Consider the following 20,591-nt stretch of genomic DNA (forward strand, 5'->3'; position numbering starts at 1 on the left):
AAAATGTAGGGGGCGGGCTTCCCTGGTGGCGCAGTGGTTGAGAGTCCGCCTGTCGATGCAGGGGACACGGGTTCGTGCCCCGGTCTGGGAAGATCCCACATGCCGCGGATCGGCTGGGCCCATGAGCCATGGCCACTGAGCCTGCGCGTCCAGAGCCTGTGCTCCACAACGGGAAAGGCCACAACAGTGAGAGGCCCGCGTACCGCAAAAAAAAAAAAAAAAAAAAAAAAGTAGGACTTCCCTGATGGTGCAGTGGTTAAGAATCCGCCTGCCAACGCAGGGGACACGGGTTCGAGCCCTGGTCGGGGAAGATCCCACATGCCACGGAGCAACTAAGCCCGCGTGCCACAACTACTGAGCCTGCACTTTAGAGCCCGTGAGCCACAACTACTGAGCCCATGAGCCACAACAACTGAAGCCCATGCACCTAGAGCCCGTGCTCCGGAACGAGTAGTCACCGCAATGAGAAGCCCACACACCACAATGAAGAGTAGCCCCCACTCGCTATACCTAGAGAAAGCTCGCGCGCAGCAACGAAAACCCAACGCAGCCATGAATAAATAAATTAAAAAAAAAAAAACTGAGAGCTTAAAAAATATGTTTAAAAAGAAAATGTAAAATGCATACACCACCAGCCATTGTAGTTCCCATAGTTGGACCTACCTTTATTAAGTACGAAGCCACAAGTGCCTCCATGAGAGTCCGCTGTGCTCCTTCCAAAGTACTATAAGCTCCAACCATCATGGATAGTGCTTCTTGAATAGCGAGTCGCGTCTCGGGCTCTTCCTATGAAGATGATAAAAACAGTGTTTCCCTCCCTGTTGGGTTTCCAAGTGAGCATCCAAACAGAAAGCATACACTTGCCAGGTGTTTCCCTACCTTACATAGGGCTTCAAAGAGCTGCTGCACAAGAGCTATATCCTTAGTAAATAAATGGGGCATTCGACTGTAAGAGAATATGAGGTCATCATTACTATCAAAAATTTCCGTAAGATGGAAAAAAAAAAAGAAACTAAACACAAGCTTTCCTAAACTTGCAGTTTCACTTCTGAACCACGTGAGCATCACTGGATTACCTCCCCCAAAGAACCAAACACTTTTTAAAGTAAATATTTAATTCTTCAGCTGTCTAATAATGTAATTCTAGATTAATATACCTATTATCCAGATATTCTCACTAGAATATTCCATGCATTCAGTTAACATTTCTGATTTTAAAATAAAGAAAACAGACGAGGCTAAATGCTATTTAAACTAATGACTCTGGTGACAAGGAGCTTTGTCACTTCATGCCAACACACAAGGGACAAGGTTTGTTGACAACCCTATGCTGTATCCGCTGATCTGAAGTGGCTGTCTTCTGAGCCCCCAAACTCCTTCCCTACACAGTGCAGAAGAGCAAGACCTAGTCTACACAGGCCAACACAGAGCCTGTGTGTAAGCAGCACCTAGTACCACTGAGGATGCTGCTCCTCTATCTCCCTGCTCTGAAATACAGTGAAGGAAGAGGAAACCAGGAGGAACTGGGTACAGGAAACCATACTAAGCAGAAGAAAAAAAATCCAACTTTGGAAACAGGGCCGCTCAGAATCATAATATAATGCTATCAGAAAAGACAATCGCTAGAAAAACTCTTGATTATAGAGATTATAAACACTGGTAGTAAGTAGCAACAAGAACACTTAAGGTCAATCAAATGTCTCTAGGGTACAAGAAAACTGTAACACTTATGACACAATCCAGTTCAAAATCTCATTTCAAGACTGCCATGTAATATGGTAACACATCTTCAGATGTAAGTTAAAATGTCTCACATTCATTATCCTTCTACAAGGAAGACATTGCTAAACAACCTATGACCCTTTCAGAATCATAATAAGTTTATTCTCCATCCATTATTAAATGCCACAGTTTTTCTTAGTTTACCAACAGGATATCTCTCACTGAAAAAGAGTTTACTCACCTGGAGAGTTTTCCAACAGCTGAATATGCCATTGACAGTAGCTTAGGGTCCTTGAAATTAAGGGGAAAAAAAAAAGAACAAAAAGCAGACAGAACAAAAAACAGTAAACAGCAAAACCTTTTTGCTGCAATTAAATGCATTATTTTACTCCTTGTTAAACCTAGGTCTCACCCTGCCTAACTATATGATATCAGCATCTGAACAAAACAAAAATGTCCAAACCCAGAATGCATCACACTACTAAAAGGAAAAACAAAACAAAACTTTACCTCCCCAACTTACTCCAAAAGGAAAATGCAGTGGTCATATATGAAAAGGTTCTCTTAGCTGGTGCTAAGTTCAGGATAGTTTCAATACTATATAACCCACAAAGACCAAAATTCACCACCAACGTACTAGGAAAACAGCTTAACTTATTAGAAAATTCACCTGCCCAACAGGCTAGGATCCACTCTCTCTCACCCAAAATTGTAGTAAGCTGGGGAGCAACTGTCTAAAAATCTGCACCATTAGAAACAGCTTCTTCTCATATCTTCCACCATAAAAAATTAAAGGGATCATAGTATTCGGGTGAGTTAATGAGGTTCCCACTCAAGATACAGACAGAATTTTACGTGGTTTTATGAAAACCAATAGCCTGACATTACTTAGAACATAGTAACACTTCTATGAGCCGAAGTTTGTACATTTAACATAGGATTCACACACCTACATGGCCACTCTTACAGACTCATCTGTTGGGAAGACATGCAGTGTCATCTGGAGGTAAAAGGATTACAGCCCTGTAGTTTATCTGGCCTCTCTAACCTATCTTCAAATATACAGTTCCTCCCCAGAAGCCCCAAAGCATTTTTATTTCTACCAACCATCCAAAGAATCTGACTACGCCATAAAAATAATCTGAAAGTTTCCCAAGGCCTTATGAACCATGCAAGCTCTATTCAATCAACAGAAGACAGGAGAGTCAGGCCTAACACTGCCCCAAAGCACAGCTGCACAACAAATGAATAGCTTTTCATTAATAATATCTACTAATATGCCTTTACTGTGCTGAATAATTTACATGAATTATCTCATTTAATCTTCACAATAATCCAATGAAGTGATACTATTATCCTCATTTTTCTGATAAAGAACAAGGTCCAAAGAATTTAAGTAACTCACCAAGGAACAAAACTAGAATTCAAACTCAATTCTAAATCCAAATGGCAAAATACTGGTCACCATACTACTGCAAACATGCATTCATGTTTAGCTACGACTTAGGAAGAAATACTAACTAGAGTTCCTGAAACCTTACCTTTTTTAGCAAATTCCCCTGAAATACTAGAAATGGTACGAGTAATACAGCAAGGAAAATCAGGATTTGAAAATCTACAATTCAAGGAATCCTCATTCCACTTAGCTTAAGGAATCAAAAATTTACTGAATGCATGTTCTGACAGAGTTTGTTTGTTTGTTTTATCATCTTTATTGGAGTATAATTGCTTTACAATGGTGTGTTAGTTTCTACTGTATAACAAAGTGAATCAGCTATATGTCTACATATAACCCCATATCTCCTCCCTCTTGCGTCTCCCTCCCACCCTCCATTTCCCACGCCTCTAGGGGATAAAAAGCACCGAGCTCATCTCCTTGTGCTATGTGGCTGCTTCCCACTAGCTATCTATTTTACATTTGGTAGTGTATTTGGTAGTCTGACAGAGTTTTGAATCAATAAAATCTCAGTCCCTAAGAATTAACACTGTTTCTCAAAACAAGCAAATCCAAATAGACCTATATGGAAATAAATCATAAAGTAAAATTTAATTCTTTTCATTCCATTTTTGCACAGTGCCTAAAAGTAAAATAAAATGTACTAGCTTTTTAAAATGTTATTTAAAGAAATGATAAGACAACCTCAAGATCCGTATCAGTTTTTAATACTTATTTCAAAAAAAAACAGGGCAAAAGATGATGGTAATTTCTGAAATTTGCGCCACTTCAATTAAAAATGTTAAGAAATGATGGAGCAACAGCAAACTTTAACTATATCAACATATAGACCAGCAAAGTTTATAACAGAAAATACTTTAAAATATAAAATGTTAACAAAAATTTAAAAAAACAAGTCACTTACTTCTTTATATTCATTGATTAGCTTGGTGAGGCCATTCAAAAGCATTGGACCTAATGGCTTAATCTTGATTTCTGGACAGCTTTTTGAAAAAATAACACATACAAAGCAAGATATAAGAATCTCATAATTACATATCTTTTCAGATTATTACTTAAAATAGAGACATAACTGAAGTAAATTTAAATAATCTATTAAAATATGAAATATTTTAAGATAAACAAACACGATTTCTTTCTAGGTAAGATATACTTGCATCACTTCATCACTCCAACAGCTTGAAGACTTTATAAATAGTTCAAAAAACTTACGTTACACAAATGTGATGCACAAATTGCAGGGATAATGTTCTTAATTTTGAATTTGTATTTGTACCAAAGAGCCCATCATACACCACCTATGAAAAAGGAACAAACGTCAAGAATACCAATTAACAAGAATAGCAATTTACTATCTTCAAATATTATTAAGTATTCAACAGTAGGTCTTTTGCACTACGCCTTGTTCTTCGAAATTAATGCAGTTCTCTTTCATACAAATATTTTAGCTGACGGCCTTAGGAAGCCAGTCAGTAGCTTCAATTAACAGTCTGTGGAGTAACAACAAACACAATGGTAGATGTTACAAGTCTGCAAAATTCGTGGGGCTACCACTAGGAAGCAACACAGAGTTCACGCTGCAGTGGGCTGCCACTCTCATGCAGGGGACGTGAGCAGAGAAGATTATTTTGGGGGTATTAGGTTTCTTAATTACACGTGGACTCATTTTGAAAACATAAATAACTATAAATAAAGTGTACACCTACAGGATGTCTATGAATATTCTGCCACAAACTTCTAGCTGCTTCTTATATAATGTAGTGTTACTACAACCAAATTTTCTGAACCAAAATTATCAAAACACTGTCAGGGAAACAGTGCCTGGAAAGTGAAATAGAAGAAGCTCTGTGATTATTTTATGTTTATGGAAACACAGAACAGAGTACTTGAAATCAGTCAAATATTAGAGAGCCAGATACTGGGAATAAAAGTTGTATCATCTAAAAGGAGGAAACAGCCACTTAAACAAATAAGCCTTAAGAGGGAGAGATGCGAAGGCAGAAGCCAACGTCCACCACACACATACAGGGAGCAAGAGGACAGTGTTCTTACTTTGGGACTGAAAGAGATGAGAGGCAGGAAATGGGAACATTTCAGATAGCAAGGGGCACACCGGAGCAAATCCTGAAACTGGAGTAGATGTTTACCAGGCTACAGGGGGGAGGGCCACTATGCCAGGAGTGGAGACACAGAGCCATGAAAACAGCATACTTAAACAGCAACAATCTCTGTTGGAGCATAAGGTACAGGGCAAGGGTATGGTGAGATACGAGACCAGAAGGGACATAACTGCTGCCTTTCCACCATTTACTGAGAACTTGCTAACTGAATGAGTACTAGCCACCCTGCTCTAAAGCTTCTACCTGCTAACCCACTCAGTCTTTACAACATTGCTATGAGGTAGCTGCTATCACTACATCCATTTTACAGACTTTTTTTATGTTTAAAGAAAAACAGGAAAAACCCTGAGGCTTATTTAAGATCAAAAGTAAGTAACTAATGACAAAATTATGCTCAAATGAATCTGTCTCCAGAACTGAGCTGGTCATTTCATTACTTGGACCAAAGGCAAGAGCTTTTCCGGAGGGGCTCATATCCCACACCAACAAAGTACAAGGATTTCCAACTGCAAAAATAACTCTGGTGGCAACACAGAAAACAGACTGGCTGTGGGGAAGACTAGAGGCAGGGCAACAAGGAAGACGACTGTGGCAAGCAGACCAAGAAGTGACAATCTCCATTAACATCAGCATTCGGCAGACGAGGGTGAAGACACTGAGGCAGCAGCATCCAGAGGCTGTGGCCGCTGCCTTCACGAGGGATTCCAGTCAAGGATGACTCATTTTTCCACCTAAGTGACCAAGTTTCTGGTGCTACCATTTTTGGAAAAAAGCCACTCAGAAAAGCACTAGTTTGAAAGGAATTATCACCATACATTTAGGGAGAATGGTAACCATATACAGCATATATTCTATAATAAAAATTTATAATCTATATTATATATAATATATATTAATATATTGATAAAATATATATCTTATTATAGCTATAATTAAAAAGTATTTTCTGCAGCTCAACTTGAGAAAGAATCTCATTAATCTTGTAATACATATCAACCTACCTCCTGAATATCCATTAACGCAGTTCTTTGTCTAGTTAAACAAACATGAAAGTTGTAAACAGGCCATTTTTCTCTGGAAAGAATGAGTTACCTGAATGTTAGCCGGGAACGTTTCAGCAGCTTGTCTAGAACGAAGGAGGTGGGGGACAATCTTTAACTTAACCCTTGTACTGACTGGGTCCCTTTTCAGCTCTGGCTTCAGAACTGCTCCCTGTTGAAAATATGTGTGATTATAGCTCAGCACTTCAAAATTACTGTGAATTGAAAAAAAAATCATGAAAGATCATCTAAATCAATGGTCGCTCAAACTTTTGTTTCAGGATCCCTTTATACTCTTAAAAATTACTGAAACTTCCAAAGAGCTTTTGTTTATACTGAATACCTATCAATATTTAATATACTAGAAATTAAAACTGAAAATATTTTAAGTACTTATTCACTTAAAAATTGGGCTTCCCTGGTGGCGCAGCGGTTGAGAGTCCGCCTGCCAATGCAGGGGACAAGGGTTCGTGTCCCGGTCCGGGAAGATTCCACATGCCGCGGAGCGGCTGGGCCTGTGAGCCATGGCCGCTGAGCCTGCGCGTCCAGAGCCTGTGCTCCGCAACAGGAGAGGCCACAACAGTGAGAGGCCCGTGTACCGCAAAAAAAAAAAAAAATAATAATAATAATATTAAACCCATTATATACTTTCATAAATAACGTATTTTTAAGAAAAATAAAAAACTATATTTTCCAAAACAAAAAACTGCACTGAGACAGTGGCATTGTTTTATATTTTCTGTAAATCTCTTCACTGTCCACCTTAATAAAAGAAAGCTGGATTCTTATATCTTTGTCAGCAATTAATTTGTTGTAATATGTTGTTTTGTTTTAAGTATGTTAAAAAAAAACAGCTTCACAAAGATATGTGACCGGAAAAGTGGGGATGGTTTCAGCCTTTTCAGGTAATTTCAGATACTTGATGCCACCCCCAAACTTGATATGCAATAGGTTCTTAAAGGTTAACTGCCATGTGGATTTGAAACCGTATCAATGGAACATCTGCATACTGTTCTACTAAATTCCACCAGTCTATCTGCATACTGAATGGCTCCCTTACCCTGTATGCTTCTGTAACATCACTGGTCATTTGGAAAATACTGGCTCACCGAGTTAAGCAAATATTTCATTACAAAACATAAACGCGTACACAAAAAAATCACATTAATATCATGACCAATCTCATCAGAAAGGTCTGTAAGCACTGACAAGCTGTCAAGCTCATCGTGATGAATACAAATTTCCCAAAATTCTAGCTTTTGCTTAAGAGTTCAACTTTCATCTTTGCCAATAAAGCATGTTAACTGCTTTCTTGAAGCCTCATTTTTTCATTTTAAAAGAGAAAATACATGCCAAATACCCATCTCAATAACTAGAGTTTGCCTCTCTACTCCTTTTTTTAAATAAATTTATTTATTTTTATTCATTTATTTTTGGCTGTGTTGGGTCTTCGGTGCTGCGCGTGGGCTTTCTCTAGTTGTGGCGAGCGGGGGCTACTCTTCGTTGCGGTGCGAGGGCTTCTCATTGTGCTGGCTTCTCTTGTTGTGGAGCATGGGCTCTAGGCATGCAGGCTTCAGTAGTTATGGCTCACGGGCTCTAGAGCACAGGCTCAGTAGTTGTGGCGCACGGGCTTAGCTGCTCCGCAGCATGTAGGATCTTCCTGGACCAGGGCTCGAACCCGTGTCCCCTGCATTGGCAGGCGGATTCTTAACCCCTGCGCCTCCAGGGAAGCCCAGTTCTTAGTTTTTTAAGGAACCTCCATATTGTTTTCCATAGTGGCTGTATCAGTTTACATTCCCACCAACAGTGCAGGAGGGTTCCCTTTTCTCCACACCCTCTCCAGCATTTACTGTTTGTAGATTTTTTGATGATGGCCATTCTGACCGGTGTGAGGTGATACCTCATTGTGGTTTTGATGTGCATTTCTCTAATGATTAGTGATGTTGAGCATCCTTTCATGTGTTTGTTGGCAATCTGTATGTCTACTTTGGAGAAATGTCTATTTAGGTCTTCCGCCCATTTGTGGATTGGGTTGTTTGTTTCTTTGATATTGAGCTGCATGAGCTGCTTGTACATTTTGGAGATTAATCCTTTGTCAGTTGCTTCATTTGCAAATTTTTTCTCTCATTCTGAGGGTTGTCTTTTTGTCTTGTTTATGGTTTCCTTTGCTGTGCAAAAGCTTTTAAGTTTCATTAGGTCCTATTCATTTATTTTTGATTTTATTTCCATTTCTCTAGGAGGTGGGTCAGAAAGGATCTTGCTGTGATTTATGTCATAGAGTGTTCTGCCTATGTTTTCCTCTGAGAGCTTTATAGTGCCTGGCCTTACATTTAGGTCTTTGATCCATTTTGGGTTTATTTTTGTGTATGGTGTTAGGAAGTGTTCTAATTTCATTCTTTTACGTGTAGCTGTCCAGTTTTCCCTGGAGCTAATATGGTTTTTTAAACAACTATTAATGGTTTAGAAAGCAAACAAATAATCTTGTATTAGAGTCTAAGTTTCTACTTGGAACACTTTTAAACACAGTTAACTAAACAGAACCTATGTTATTAAGCAAACATCTTATTTCCAGAATTCCGAAGAACCCACCTATTGTTCTAGATTCTAGACCACGGGTCAACAAACTACAGCCCATGGGCCAAATCTGGCCTACCATCTATCTTAGTAAGGTCTGTGAGTTAAGAGTAGTTTTTACATTTTCAAATGATTTTTAAAAAATCAAAACAATAAAAATAATAATAATAATAAAAAATAAAAACAATATTTTGTAAAAGTATATTTCATGAAAATAATATGAAATTCAAATTTCTGTAGTGATAACGCCTGACTGGCACACGGCCATGCTCATTCAGTTCTGTTCCGCCTATGGCTGCTTTCATGCTACAGCAGAGTTGAGCAGCTGCAGCCTCAGAACGATATATCCAATAAAGCCTAAAATATTTACAGAAAACGTTCATTGAGGCATAATCTGGACAATCGTTATTTAAGCACCTGAATTGAAAACACCAGATCAGGCAAACAAAGGTACCAGGAGATTTTAATCCACCTAGACTAGTACGGCTTAAAACTAGTATCAATATTTCCCACAGCATAGGTTCAGCTTAAATCAAAATAACCTGGAGAAAATGTTCAAATACATAGAGCCATGTCAATAAAATGCTTTTTATGATGATGTGAGAGTAAACAAAAAAAACCTACCTCTTTTGTCTTCAGTGGTATATCTCCAAGGTATACCTTGTACATCTTATTAATGATGGCAGGATTATTCCAGTCTATCAAGCTACAGAAGGTTTCAACAAAGCTTGTTAAAATTATTATTTTTTTCTCCCACTCCAATAATTTCAAAAAATCATAGCCTCAATATGTGTTACCAAAGAAAAATATTATAATACACAAATGAAATGGGCAATTGACACTGCCCATTAAAGAAGAGAAGGAAAGGGATTAACTTCTATCAAAGTTAGTTTTCAAACAGAAAAAAAAGTCACTTATCCCACCATGATTCAACGTAAGAGATCAGTGTATCCAGTGGCCCAATTTGGTACTACTGAAGAAATCTGGACTGTCTTCCACTCTCAGGGCCAACGCCACAGAGCAGTTACAACACAGCAGAGCCATACTACACTTGTTCAAAGAGCCCTGAGGCATGATTCTTCTGTTCAGCCACGTGGAAATTCAAAAGTGATACAGAAAGTGACAAAAAACATTTTACCCATTAAAGCCACAACCCTAGGAAGCTTTCAACCCATGGCATTTCTTAAATACCATGTCACTGTGATCCCCAGTATCCCCCCTCTTATCTCCCAGCACCCACTTGCAATTTTAGCACCTAATTCTACAGAGCAGTCCTGCTGCCATTAGTCACTAAGACTTATTCCTAATTGGGGACCACAATAAGGTGACTTACTATTGATGGGCACCCACCCTCTGCAGCAGCCCCTGCCAGTCATCTTATAAACCCAGCAATAATGCAATCCTGCATTTCACTTGATTAGTGAGATTTAACCATACTCTATTCTCTTTTGACATTGATTCTGCTTTCAAACTATGTTATATTTGTGCAAACATAATTTATCATGCTGCTTTGACTGTTTTTCTAATCCATCTCTTCTTTCATAGCTTATCAATCCACCTCTTGTCTGGATATCCACAATTCCACTAGCCTCAAAGACATTCTACAATTCTACTTATTATTTACCTATACCTTCCCTCAGCTGATGGCTACTAACTAATCCTCAAGCTCCATCTTTGTTTCCTTCCTATAAATACTTCAGGTTTAGAGATTTTTGACAAAACACACACACACTTTAGTAAAACAAACTAAAAACTTAATAGTGATTAACTAATAAGGATAATTTTCACTGTTTCTTCTACTTTTCCTCTTGCTACCTTTCTAGTTTTAGTTTCCTGATTACATGCTTGTGAAAATTCAGAAATGAATAACACAGAAAATAAAATTCCTTATAATCTGCACCATAATCCTCTCTATTCCTTTTCAGTAACAACTAACTTTGGTGTATATTTTTCTACACTTCTTTCCTATGCATGTAAAATAGTTGGATGGGCATGGCAGGTAGATAAAGAAACAGACGTATCACTTGAAGAGATACTTTTATTTAACAAAATGGGATATCTACATATTGTTCTCAACTCACTTTTTACCTCTTAACAATGTTATGCTATTTTTGGGAAAATACAATTGTTTTAATAAACAAAACCAAAACTAATTAGAATACTTCAGCACCACATTTATAGTTCCAACAATCCAATCTACTGTATGGTGTAAAGAATGGAGTCAGTTCAAACACAATGAGAAGTTTCAAAAGAAGATTTTTTGGAAAACAGAATGGAGGTTCCTCAAAAAAATAAAAAGAGAGTTGCCAGTGAGATCCAGCAATCCCACTGCTGGGCATATATCCCAACAAAACAATAATACAAAAAGATATATGCACTCCTATGTTCACAACAGCACTATTCACAATAGCTAAGATATGGAAACAACCTAAATAAATGTCCATCAACAGATGAATGGATAAAGAAGATGTGGTACATATATACAATGGAATATTACTCAGCCATGAAAAAAGAATGAAATAATGCCATTTGCAACAACGTGGATGGACCTAGAGATATCCCATTTTGTTAACTACATTTAGCATTAAATTCAAAAAAGAACTATTCCATAATCTGATTTTTTTAACGAAGTATCTTCAATTTTTCATGTATTCTCCAGTCTTTGCACATGTCATTTATTAAAATCAGTACGTATATCATTTTGTATTATGCTTTATTCATTTGCCATTACTTGGAGGCAATTTACATGTTGCTTTATTATTTTTATAATTATTTGGGCAGATATATAATATTCCATAGACGTCACATAATTTATTTATTTACCTATTGTGGAAATCTGAATTTGTTTCCTTTTTTTTGAACAACTACAGGAAATGGTATAATGAATGAACCTGTAACATTTTTCTAAATATTTTTCTTCTTTGAATGATTCTCTTAGGATAACTTCCCAGAAGATTCAGATAAAAGATTGTAAATATTTTTATGATTCATTACCTACTACAAACTGCTTTCCAAAAATTATTTCAACTTATAGTGTCAATCAACAGGGTATAAGAATAGCAGTTTGAACAGAAACTTAAATGGAGTAATCAAATGTTGCACAATTTTATTTACCAATGGGTACAAACTGGCATACCACTGCCTTTTTGTGCATGATTTGATTTTTTAAACACAATATTTTCTATGAGCCTATTTACTATATGTATTTCCTCCTGCGTAAATTAAGATCTATTCAACACCTCTTTTCACGGGACCTGATTTTCATCATATTAACCATAATACCTACATATCCTTTATTAAAAGCCATCTCAAATAATTTGAGATAGAGGAAGAATCAAAAATGAATAACTTCCGGGTTTTGACATTTTCTTAACATCAGTTCTTTAAGTTCACTTACCTAGACAAAGGTTTCAATTCTTACGGTTATAATCCTGACCCATTCCAATTTTAAACTACTTCTCCAAACAGCTCTTCTTCTTTGTCTTATACAGAATTCTGCTCTTTAGCAAACTGTCTTTCATACAAATTAGGTATATTTCACAATCTCATCAACTGAATGTCTCACTACACAAAACCCAACATGAACCAATATGTGCTAGGCAAGCTTTTAGAAATCTGGCCTCTTTTTAATTTCGAAAGTTTAAAAGGGAAGCAGTTTACCTTTGCTTGCTTTTCAACTCCAGGTCCGCCGCTGTGGCTACACTGTGGCGTGTGTCACTAGAAGCAATCACCAGGTGGAGAACAGCTTCGAGCTCAGGCACCTGCTCAGCTTCTATGAATTTCACTATACCCAATTTGCACTGTAGATAAATGAAGGGAAGGAAAACCACTTATCAGAGAAACAAAGACCACCAACCTATAACATCTGTTTCACGTATCAGTATGCTCCTAAAGCAAAGATGAATAAAACAATAGCAGCCACTCCTGTTTAGGCTTAAATGTGCCTGGGGCTATACTAAACCATATATATTCATGATTTCATTGAACCCTCACAATCTGTGAGATGAGTACCATTATACCTATTTTTCTGATAAGGAAAACTGAGGCAAGGCTGAAGAGATTAAGACACAGTTAGTAAACGATGAAGGCCCAATCCAAACCCAAGTCTTGGACTCCAAGGCCATTATGATACGAAGCCTTCCTACGTAGGTTAACAGCCTCTCTAAAATGATGAAGCCTTGAACTGAAGTCCAAATCTGGAGCCTCCAGGTAGAAGTGGGGGTACATCAGAAGTACTCCATGGATTCTTCTGACAGTTCAAAAAGAACTAAACTCACACTCCATGAAGTTCTAATCTATTGTTAACATACTAACTCTGCCCTCAATATTCTTACATACTGAAAAAAACATGATTTCAAACATATGCAAGAATTGCAAATGCAAGTGAAATTCTAATCAAACAGTATTCAATCTAACTGGCTAAAATGAAACACAGACTGAAGAGAGATTCTGCTTAGAACTTCATGCAATGTGAAGGAGCTATGAATTTCAATACAAATAACTATTTAGGATAAATATACCTGAAAAATGAAACTTTACCTTTAAGAATCAGTTACATGATAGTTCTCATGTATATGAATTAGGACTGATAAAGTTTACAATAACTAAATGACAAAGGATGCAATTAAAAAGGATCATAAAAATGCCTGCCTTCCCTCCCCATGTTCAACACAACTGACCTGCAACAAGAGTTACAACAGAGAAGATGCAAGCATTTACTGCACCCACAGTTATGGAAGTCAACTACACAAAGATATACACAAAAAAGTGTGCAAAGGAGGGGCTTCCCTGGTGGCGCAGTGGTTGAGAGTCCGCCTGCCGATGCAGGGGACACGGGTTCGTGCCCCGGTCTGGGAAGATCCCACATGCCGCGGAGCGGCTGGGCCCGTGAGCCATGGCCACTGAGCCTGCGCGTCCGGAGCCTGTGCTCTGCAGCGGGAGAGGCCACAACAGTGAGAGGCCCGCGTACCACCAAAAAAAAAAAAAAAAAAAAAAAAAAGTGTGCAAAGGAAACTGAGAACAATACTCATGTCCAGCAATAGGAGACTAGTTTAAAAAATATGTGGTTTACACATAATTACATTTAATACAGACATTAAAAAGGACATTATTTAAAAACCTGATATACTATTAAATGAAAAAAATGAAGTTCAAATAATGTGTTATGTGATACGTAAAAATGTATTGTGTAAAATTATATTTGTGTACACACACATGTACACAGAGCAGGCTGTAGGTGAATGACAAACTAGGGTGGCAGGATTCCAGGTAATTTTTAATTTCTCGTTATAATGTTCTATATTACTTGAACATTTACATTATCACTAACTTTATAATTTGAAAAAAATAAAAGCTGTCTTATCTGAAAGAAAAAAATGTAAAAAACAAAAGAGATATTTAAAAATTAGAGGAAAACAGCTGTCATCCTTGAAACTAAACTGTTGAACACTAGATCATGAAATTGACAAAAGGCATACAGGAGCCCTTAGGAATCAGCAAATAACGACCAACGTAAGATTACAATTTATAATGTTAACAATGATTCTCCAGCACTTATAGCTTTAGCCCTCAGACAGACCTAGATTCATAAGCCTACTACTAGGAGTCAGACTGTGGTGAATCTCAAAACCTCAATTCCTTTTACAAAATGGAACTAAATTTCTATACCTTCTCAGGCTGCTGTGAGGATTAAATGAGATAATGTATTCAAAGTACTCAGTACTCAGTCTGTCACACAGATCACACTCAGTAAAGAGTAGCTTCTGTTACTATTTACCCTTCTTTCTTACTTACATCATGGTTTAAGAAGAAAAAAGATCTATAAAACACGAAGATGTTAATCTAATCAAATAGAGCCCTTGCTGAACAAATCATTCTATAAATTTGTTGAGTGGCAAGAATGCCCACTTGCCTTTTTCCCTTTCCTGGGAACACTGTTTTGATCAGTGATCACTTACACTGCCAAAAAGAAAAGGATCAAATCATTTAGACTGCCATGGAGAGATAAAGGAAGGATTGGAAGACTAACCCATGTTGCTTGAATTCCAAAATAATTACATACTGATCTCATCTGTTCTTCCCTGAGGTGCCTGATGACACAGACACAGTGAGGCACCTTCTCTGTAGAGCACCAATCTTTTTTAAAAGCTGCTCAGAGAACATCTGTGTCCTGTTTAAATCCAGAATAAAATTCTTAATGCCAATTTTTCAATTCCCAGGAAGAAATATAAAAGGGGGTCATGCTTTTCCCCCATATGGTCACTTGTTCCTCACTTTACACAAAATGTACAGCCCTAAAAAGCTGAATAATGTAAGATAAATTGTACTTCAACTGCACCAAAGCAGCTAGATAATTATTAAACCTGTAATTAAAAACTAAAATGAAAGTTACTCAATTTATAAATGGGCTGTATTTTATACTTGAAATATGTAAGCAGTATTAGAAAAACTAAACAGCATTTCCCACTCCTCCCTTTCCCTGGGGCTTTAACCAATAAATGACATGATGACCAGAACACATTACATCAATCGTATCTCATTACAGAGCCTGAATACGCTGGAATTATGTAACACATACTTCCACGGACTTCAAAGGGGCAAGTGTGCAGGGTTAAGCTCCGTATGAACAAGCAGTGTGTGATACCTGTTCCAATTGTTCAGGTGTCCATGGGTTATCTCCAATAACTCGTTTAGCTGCATAAAAGCTCATTCCTGGGGGAGGCTGTGGTATTCCAGAACCTCCCCCACTATTTGAAGAAGAACCCTGTGCTGAAGATGAATTTTGGCGACTCTGGGATTCATTTAACACGTATCTGGAAAGGAAATAGGAATTTAACCTCTCTATAAACACATACAAACACATGCATATATATAGCACATTCAGTTATATACTTTCCTCCCACAGAATGCTGTTAGAAGAATAAACACTTGAAATTAAAATTTTATCATAAAGAAAAATTTTAGAACTATCTAAAAAAGGTATCTACATCTTCAGCAAATTAACCATTAGAGTACATCTGCTCAACCTGGTTACAAATGAACTGTAACAGTTACCAACAATGAATATAAACATTCTGTTCACTCTCAATCTATAAATAATTGTTCTAAAAGCCACTATGGACCCACTACATTTTAAGTTTTTAGTTGACAAATACAAAGGTTTACTGACTGTAATGGGGTGGAGGGGGAACTACTGTTTTATACCCAAAGCAGAGAATATAGTCATTCCCATTTCTGTTCAATTCTCCTTGAACTCCTTATATTTCTGCATTAGAAAACCCACTGAGGGCTTCCCCGGTGGCGCAGTAGTTAAGAACACACCTGCCAATGCAGGGGACACGGGTCCGAGATCTGGTCCAGGAGGATCCCACATGCCACGGAGCAACTAAGCCCATGCATCACAACTACTGAGCCTGCGCTCTAGAGCCCACGAGCCACAACTACTGACCCCGCGTGCCACAACTACTGAAGTCCACACACCTAGAGCCTGTTCTTCACAACAAGAGAAGTCACAGCAATGAGAAGCCCGCACACTGCAACAAAGAGTAATCCCCGCTCACTGCAACTAGAGAAAGCCCGTACGCAGCAACGAAGACCCAACGCAGCCAAAAATAAATAAATAAAATTAATTTATTTTTAAAAAATAGAAAAACTCACTGAAACCTCCAAACCACTTACCATACAAGCACATACACCCCAAAAATGAAAAAATTCAAAAGGATCCAAAGAGGAAAAAAATCATAATAAGGACCAGCTTTTTCCATTATATGTTCAAAGCATACAGCTTTGCAGCTAGTTATTAATTTATCATCCCATTTCTTTTTTAGCTTCTATAGATTAAAAATAAGATTTCTGATAAATTCATTTTGAACCATTAAACTAGCATTCCTCATCTACAAAATGAAAATTTTGATATGACTATTAATTCAAGTCCTTCTGAACTCTAAAATTCTATGCTGACAAATTACCAGACTGGATATTAAAATAAAATACCTGTTATAATAAAAATTAAAGAAAACACCTGAAGCCTAATGGCACAGTAAATTATTCCACATTACTATATACCATATTTGTTCCATTCCTAAATTCATCTAATTTTTTTTAAAAAACCTGTTAAAGAATCGTTTTAATATTTTTATATAAACAAGGCAAATTCTCACTGGTAAGAAAAATGTGAGGAACTACTGGCTTGGGTACATTGTGTGCCTAAGTTAAATTTGGATTTCAAAGTTAAATTACCAAAGCCATCATCACCTGCCAGTTCTGGCTGCCTCCTGATTCAACAACTATAAAAGGAGGTTTTCATTTATTTCTCAGTTATAGCAAGACTAGCAGCAGTAAGTAAATCAATTAATAACTACTGAACAGCTAACATCGTGCAAAACACCATCCTAATCACAAGACAGAGGAACAGCAGGAGGTGTAAGACTGAGTGTCTGCCATCTGGAGCAAGTTGAGACAATAACAACACAACTAGTACAACAGCATATGATATGTTATCAGATGACAAAGAAACTGCAGGGAAGTAAGAAATGATATGACAGAGGTAGTGGAAGGTCCAGAAAAATAAAGCCGCCAAATTAGAGGAGTGGGAGGAGAGCAAAAAGGAGAGGAAAGAAATCGTACAGCGTGAACTCTCGTGGCTGGATGGAGGGACAGGTGATGTGGAGCCCCCCCATGCCACGCTCATAGTGTATACTGCATTTTTGGTCAGAGAAGAAATGTAATGAAAGCAATATGTTAGAAGAATCTCTCTGGCAGCAGGACAACCTAGAAAAGGAGCAGGCTGGAAGCAGATGACAACGTGGGCGCTACGCCAGGAACCAGAGCTAGAGTAAACAGCTCTTGACTTCAAAGAGCTCCCAATCTATTAGGATGGGATAAGCCAACAACGCAATAAAAGCACAAAGTGGCACTTCAGATGGGTGCTTAGCCTTTTGAGGACAAGGAAGAATCCTGTGCGTAGGGCAGGGAGTTAGTCAGAGACAACAGAACTGGCCTCTAAGCTAGTCTGTGAGGCTTTTTCAAAGTGGTTTTCCTGGCTGTCGTTTTCTGTTGTTTTCTTTCTTTCCTTCTTTCTTTCTTGATGGGGAAGCATTCTAAGCAGAGAAAACTGTCTTCTCTTAAAATGTAGACAGGCAAGGAGATATAGAGTACATGAAATGCATGAGTGCATGTAATGACTGGAAAATAACAGCCCAGGGATTTTAAGGGGTCACTGATAAAATCTGTGTTTTAAAAATCAGGAAACTCTGTGGCAGTGTAGAAAGTTTTGAAGAAGAGCAGCTGGTGAGAAAGTCATGAAAAGAGATGAAAAGAGTTGAAAAGAGCCGAAACTAGAACGGCAGCAGTGGGAATGGTTCCAGGACACATGGAGGAGGAGGAAGGAGGTCTTACGGAACTGATACTGCAGCAACGAGGAAGAGAAAGCTAGAGGCAATTTATAACTGAGCGCCTACAAGGCTAAGAGAATCATCACAGCACTGATGGTAGTTAAAGAAGAGAAACTATGTTTACTGGGAAGACTGATTTCAGCTTGGACGGGGCAAGTCTGAAAGCACAGCAGCAGCTCCACACCCATAAGGTCAGTAAGCAGCGGCGCTGCAGTTTAGAAGAGGTCAGGGCTGCAGCAAAGCAAATCTGAGACATTCATTTTCAAGTGAAAATTGAATCACTGAAAAGAGTACTTGACTGCACACAGTAAAAGCAATCAAGAACAAGGTTGCTTTGTTTCGTTTTTATTTTTTTTTTACTTACCCATAAGGCATCAAAAGGACATCTAGCATGAAGTCCAAAAGCAGCTGCACAGTCTTTGGTTTCTCAGCAAGGTTAAACGGAGAAGCTGATTTTGATGATTCAACAGGGTATTTCATGTGAAAAAGGGTTGGTATTAAAAGATGCATTAAGCTGAAAAAACAATTACATTTATTGCAACTATTTAAAAAATAAGGTTTTTTATACATGCAAATAACAGACAAAACCAAAAAAAAATAAAACCACCTAACAAAAAGTAGCAATCGTAGCAAGGGCCATTCATTTTCAATACCACTAATTTACAAAGTCCTAATCTAGGGAGTGGCCTAGACTTCATTCTTATTTCCTTCTTATTAAAAGCTCAGGATATTGAGTAATAAGTGACATTTAGCCAATCTGGCTCATCACCAAAAACACCTGAGAAAAATGTACATAATATGGGCTCAGTGTTAATATCTATTACCACAAGAGATTTAATATTAAACCTTAGGTAAAGTTCAACTTATAACATGTCCTGTCAATCATTTTTTTCCTTTCCACATTTAATTAAAAATAAAGTCATTCTAAATCTAAAGAAATTAAACATCAATCATGTCAATATTTGGAATACAATATTAAATTTCCACTGTGTGAATTTAAGTAACAGATTCTTTTCTTCTTTCACTAAACCTGTTGCTATTAAAACATGAAAATTTCAAACAGTGTTTACAATGTCTATTAATTTTACTTGTAAATATCTGTATTACAATCTTTTAAAAATGTTTATGCTCTAAAAAGTGAAGTGAAAACATGATTTAAATCCATCTTTCCTCCACAACTTCTTTTCATGGTTGTCACCACAACAGGGCTTAGGATACAGAAGTTTTGAGCTAAGCCTAGAAACTAAGGATGATATTCCTTTTCACCTCTCCAATTCCCATATTAATACAAACGAGTAATTAGTTCCTTAAGAAAACTGCTCTGAAACTTTATATCCTCCAAGAAAGAAATGTCTGATGAAAAGCATATTAGATCTCAAATTTCTGCAATCACAGAAAATCAGTTGCTTCAAAATAACTAACCGAAATAAAAATGCATTTAGATTGAGAAAAATGTTAGTTCTATACATTTTTTGATATGCTCACAAGAAATTTTATAATTTATAAAATTAACAAAACAGTAATGTTGAGGTAACACAGAACTGTCAACTCAAAGAGCTCAACTCAAGCCTTTGTATTTGCCCAAGTGAAACCAAATGTGTGGATCTATTTTTGAATGGCAGCTGTTGACTCTCACAGGTGGGCAATAAGGTAACTGAGGAAAGCATACCTGTCCTGCTGGGGCTGAGGCTTCCCTTCCATGGCAGTAAGAAGCGTAGGAGCCAGCTCACATTGTTTTTCCACTGGTAGGCGAGGATAGCCCATCTTAACATAAATTATAGTAAAATTCTAATGCAACAAGAGAAAGTCAAGTAAGTATGAAAGAAATACTCTAGGATTTCAACAAAAACACATGACTAATAACCTAGGCAGCTTTGTTATAACAAAGAAATTGAATCCTCCTTCCTCATGTTTATCACCTGTTTGTTACAGCTTGACCAACTAGTATATCTCAGGAAGAACTCCAGCCCCAATTACTCAAAATGCTTACTTTTAAGATGGGCTTCATATGAGAGAGCATGATCTAGTCTAAAGCACTTATACGTATATCAAATCATCACATTGTACACTTTAAATACAGACAATTCTATTTGTCAGTTATGCCTCAATAAAGCTGGGGAGAAAATAAAGTACTCATATGTGCAATTACTTTTCACTGAAAAGAAAAAAGTAATCATTTGACCTACCTAAACCTACATACTACACATCAGTATCAGCTCTCCCAGTTTGTTACATTAATCCTTTCAAGCTAAGTGGAGACCCCATGTTAAATCCTAGGCTGCCATTT

The 20,591-nt window shown here is 37.4% G+C and overlaps 1 protein-coding gene across 7 annotated transcripts in view; it reads right to left on the reverse strand.

Annotated features, from left to right (window-relative positions):
- Nucleotides 1-20,591, reverse strand: part of ECPAS (Ecm29 proteasome adaptor and scaffold) — a 101,938-nt gene that overhangs the window by 45,973 nt on the left and 35,374 nt on the right. For 6 of the 7 annotated variants that reach the window (XM_079925556.1, XM_079925557.1, XM_079925560.1 and 3 more), the window contains 11 exons: nucleotides 19,974-20,092; nucleotides 18,669-18,818; nucleotides 15,556-15,724; nucleotides 12,573-12,712; nucleotides 9,537-9,618; nucleotides 6,391-6,510; nucleotides 4,391-4,476; nucleotides 4,083-4,161; nucleotides 1,964-2,013; nucleotides 880-946; nucleotides 664-786 (listed from right to left, as the gene is read on the reverse strand). In XM_079925556.1, coding sequence (XP_079781682.1) covers nucleotides 664-786; nucleotides 880-946; nucleotides 1,964-2,013; nucleotides 4,083-4,161; nucleotides 4,391-4,476; nucleotides 6,391-6,510; nucleotides 9,537-9,618; nucleotides 12,573-12,712; nucleotides 15,556-15,724; nucleotides 18,669-18,818; nucleotides 19,974-20,092 — 1,185 coding nt within the window. The remainder of the gene's footprint in view (nucleotides 1-663; nucleotides 787-879; nucleotides 947-1,963; nucleotides 2,014-4,082; nucleotides 4,162-4,390; nucleotides 4,477-6,390; nucleotides 6,511-9,536; nucleotides 9,619-12,572; nucleotides 12,713-15,555; nucleotides 15,725-18,668; nucleotides 18,819-19,973; nucleotides 20,093-20,591) is intronic. The other variant, XM_079925561.1, reaches the window with a different exon arrangement.

This window comes from Stenella coeruleoalba (assembly GCF_951394435.1).
Source record: "Stenella coeruleoalba genome assembly, chromosome: 7".
Classification (NCBI taxonomy): Eukaryota; Metazoa; Chordata; class Mammalia; order Artiodactyla; family Delphinidae; genus Stenella; species Stenella coeruleoalba.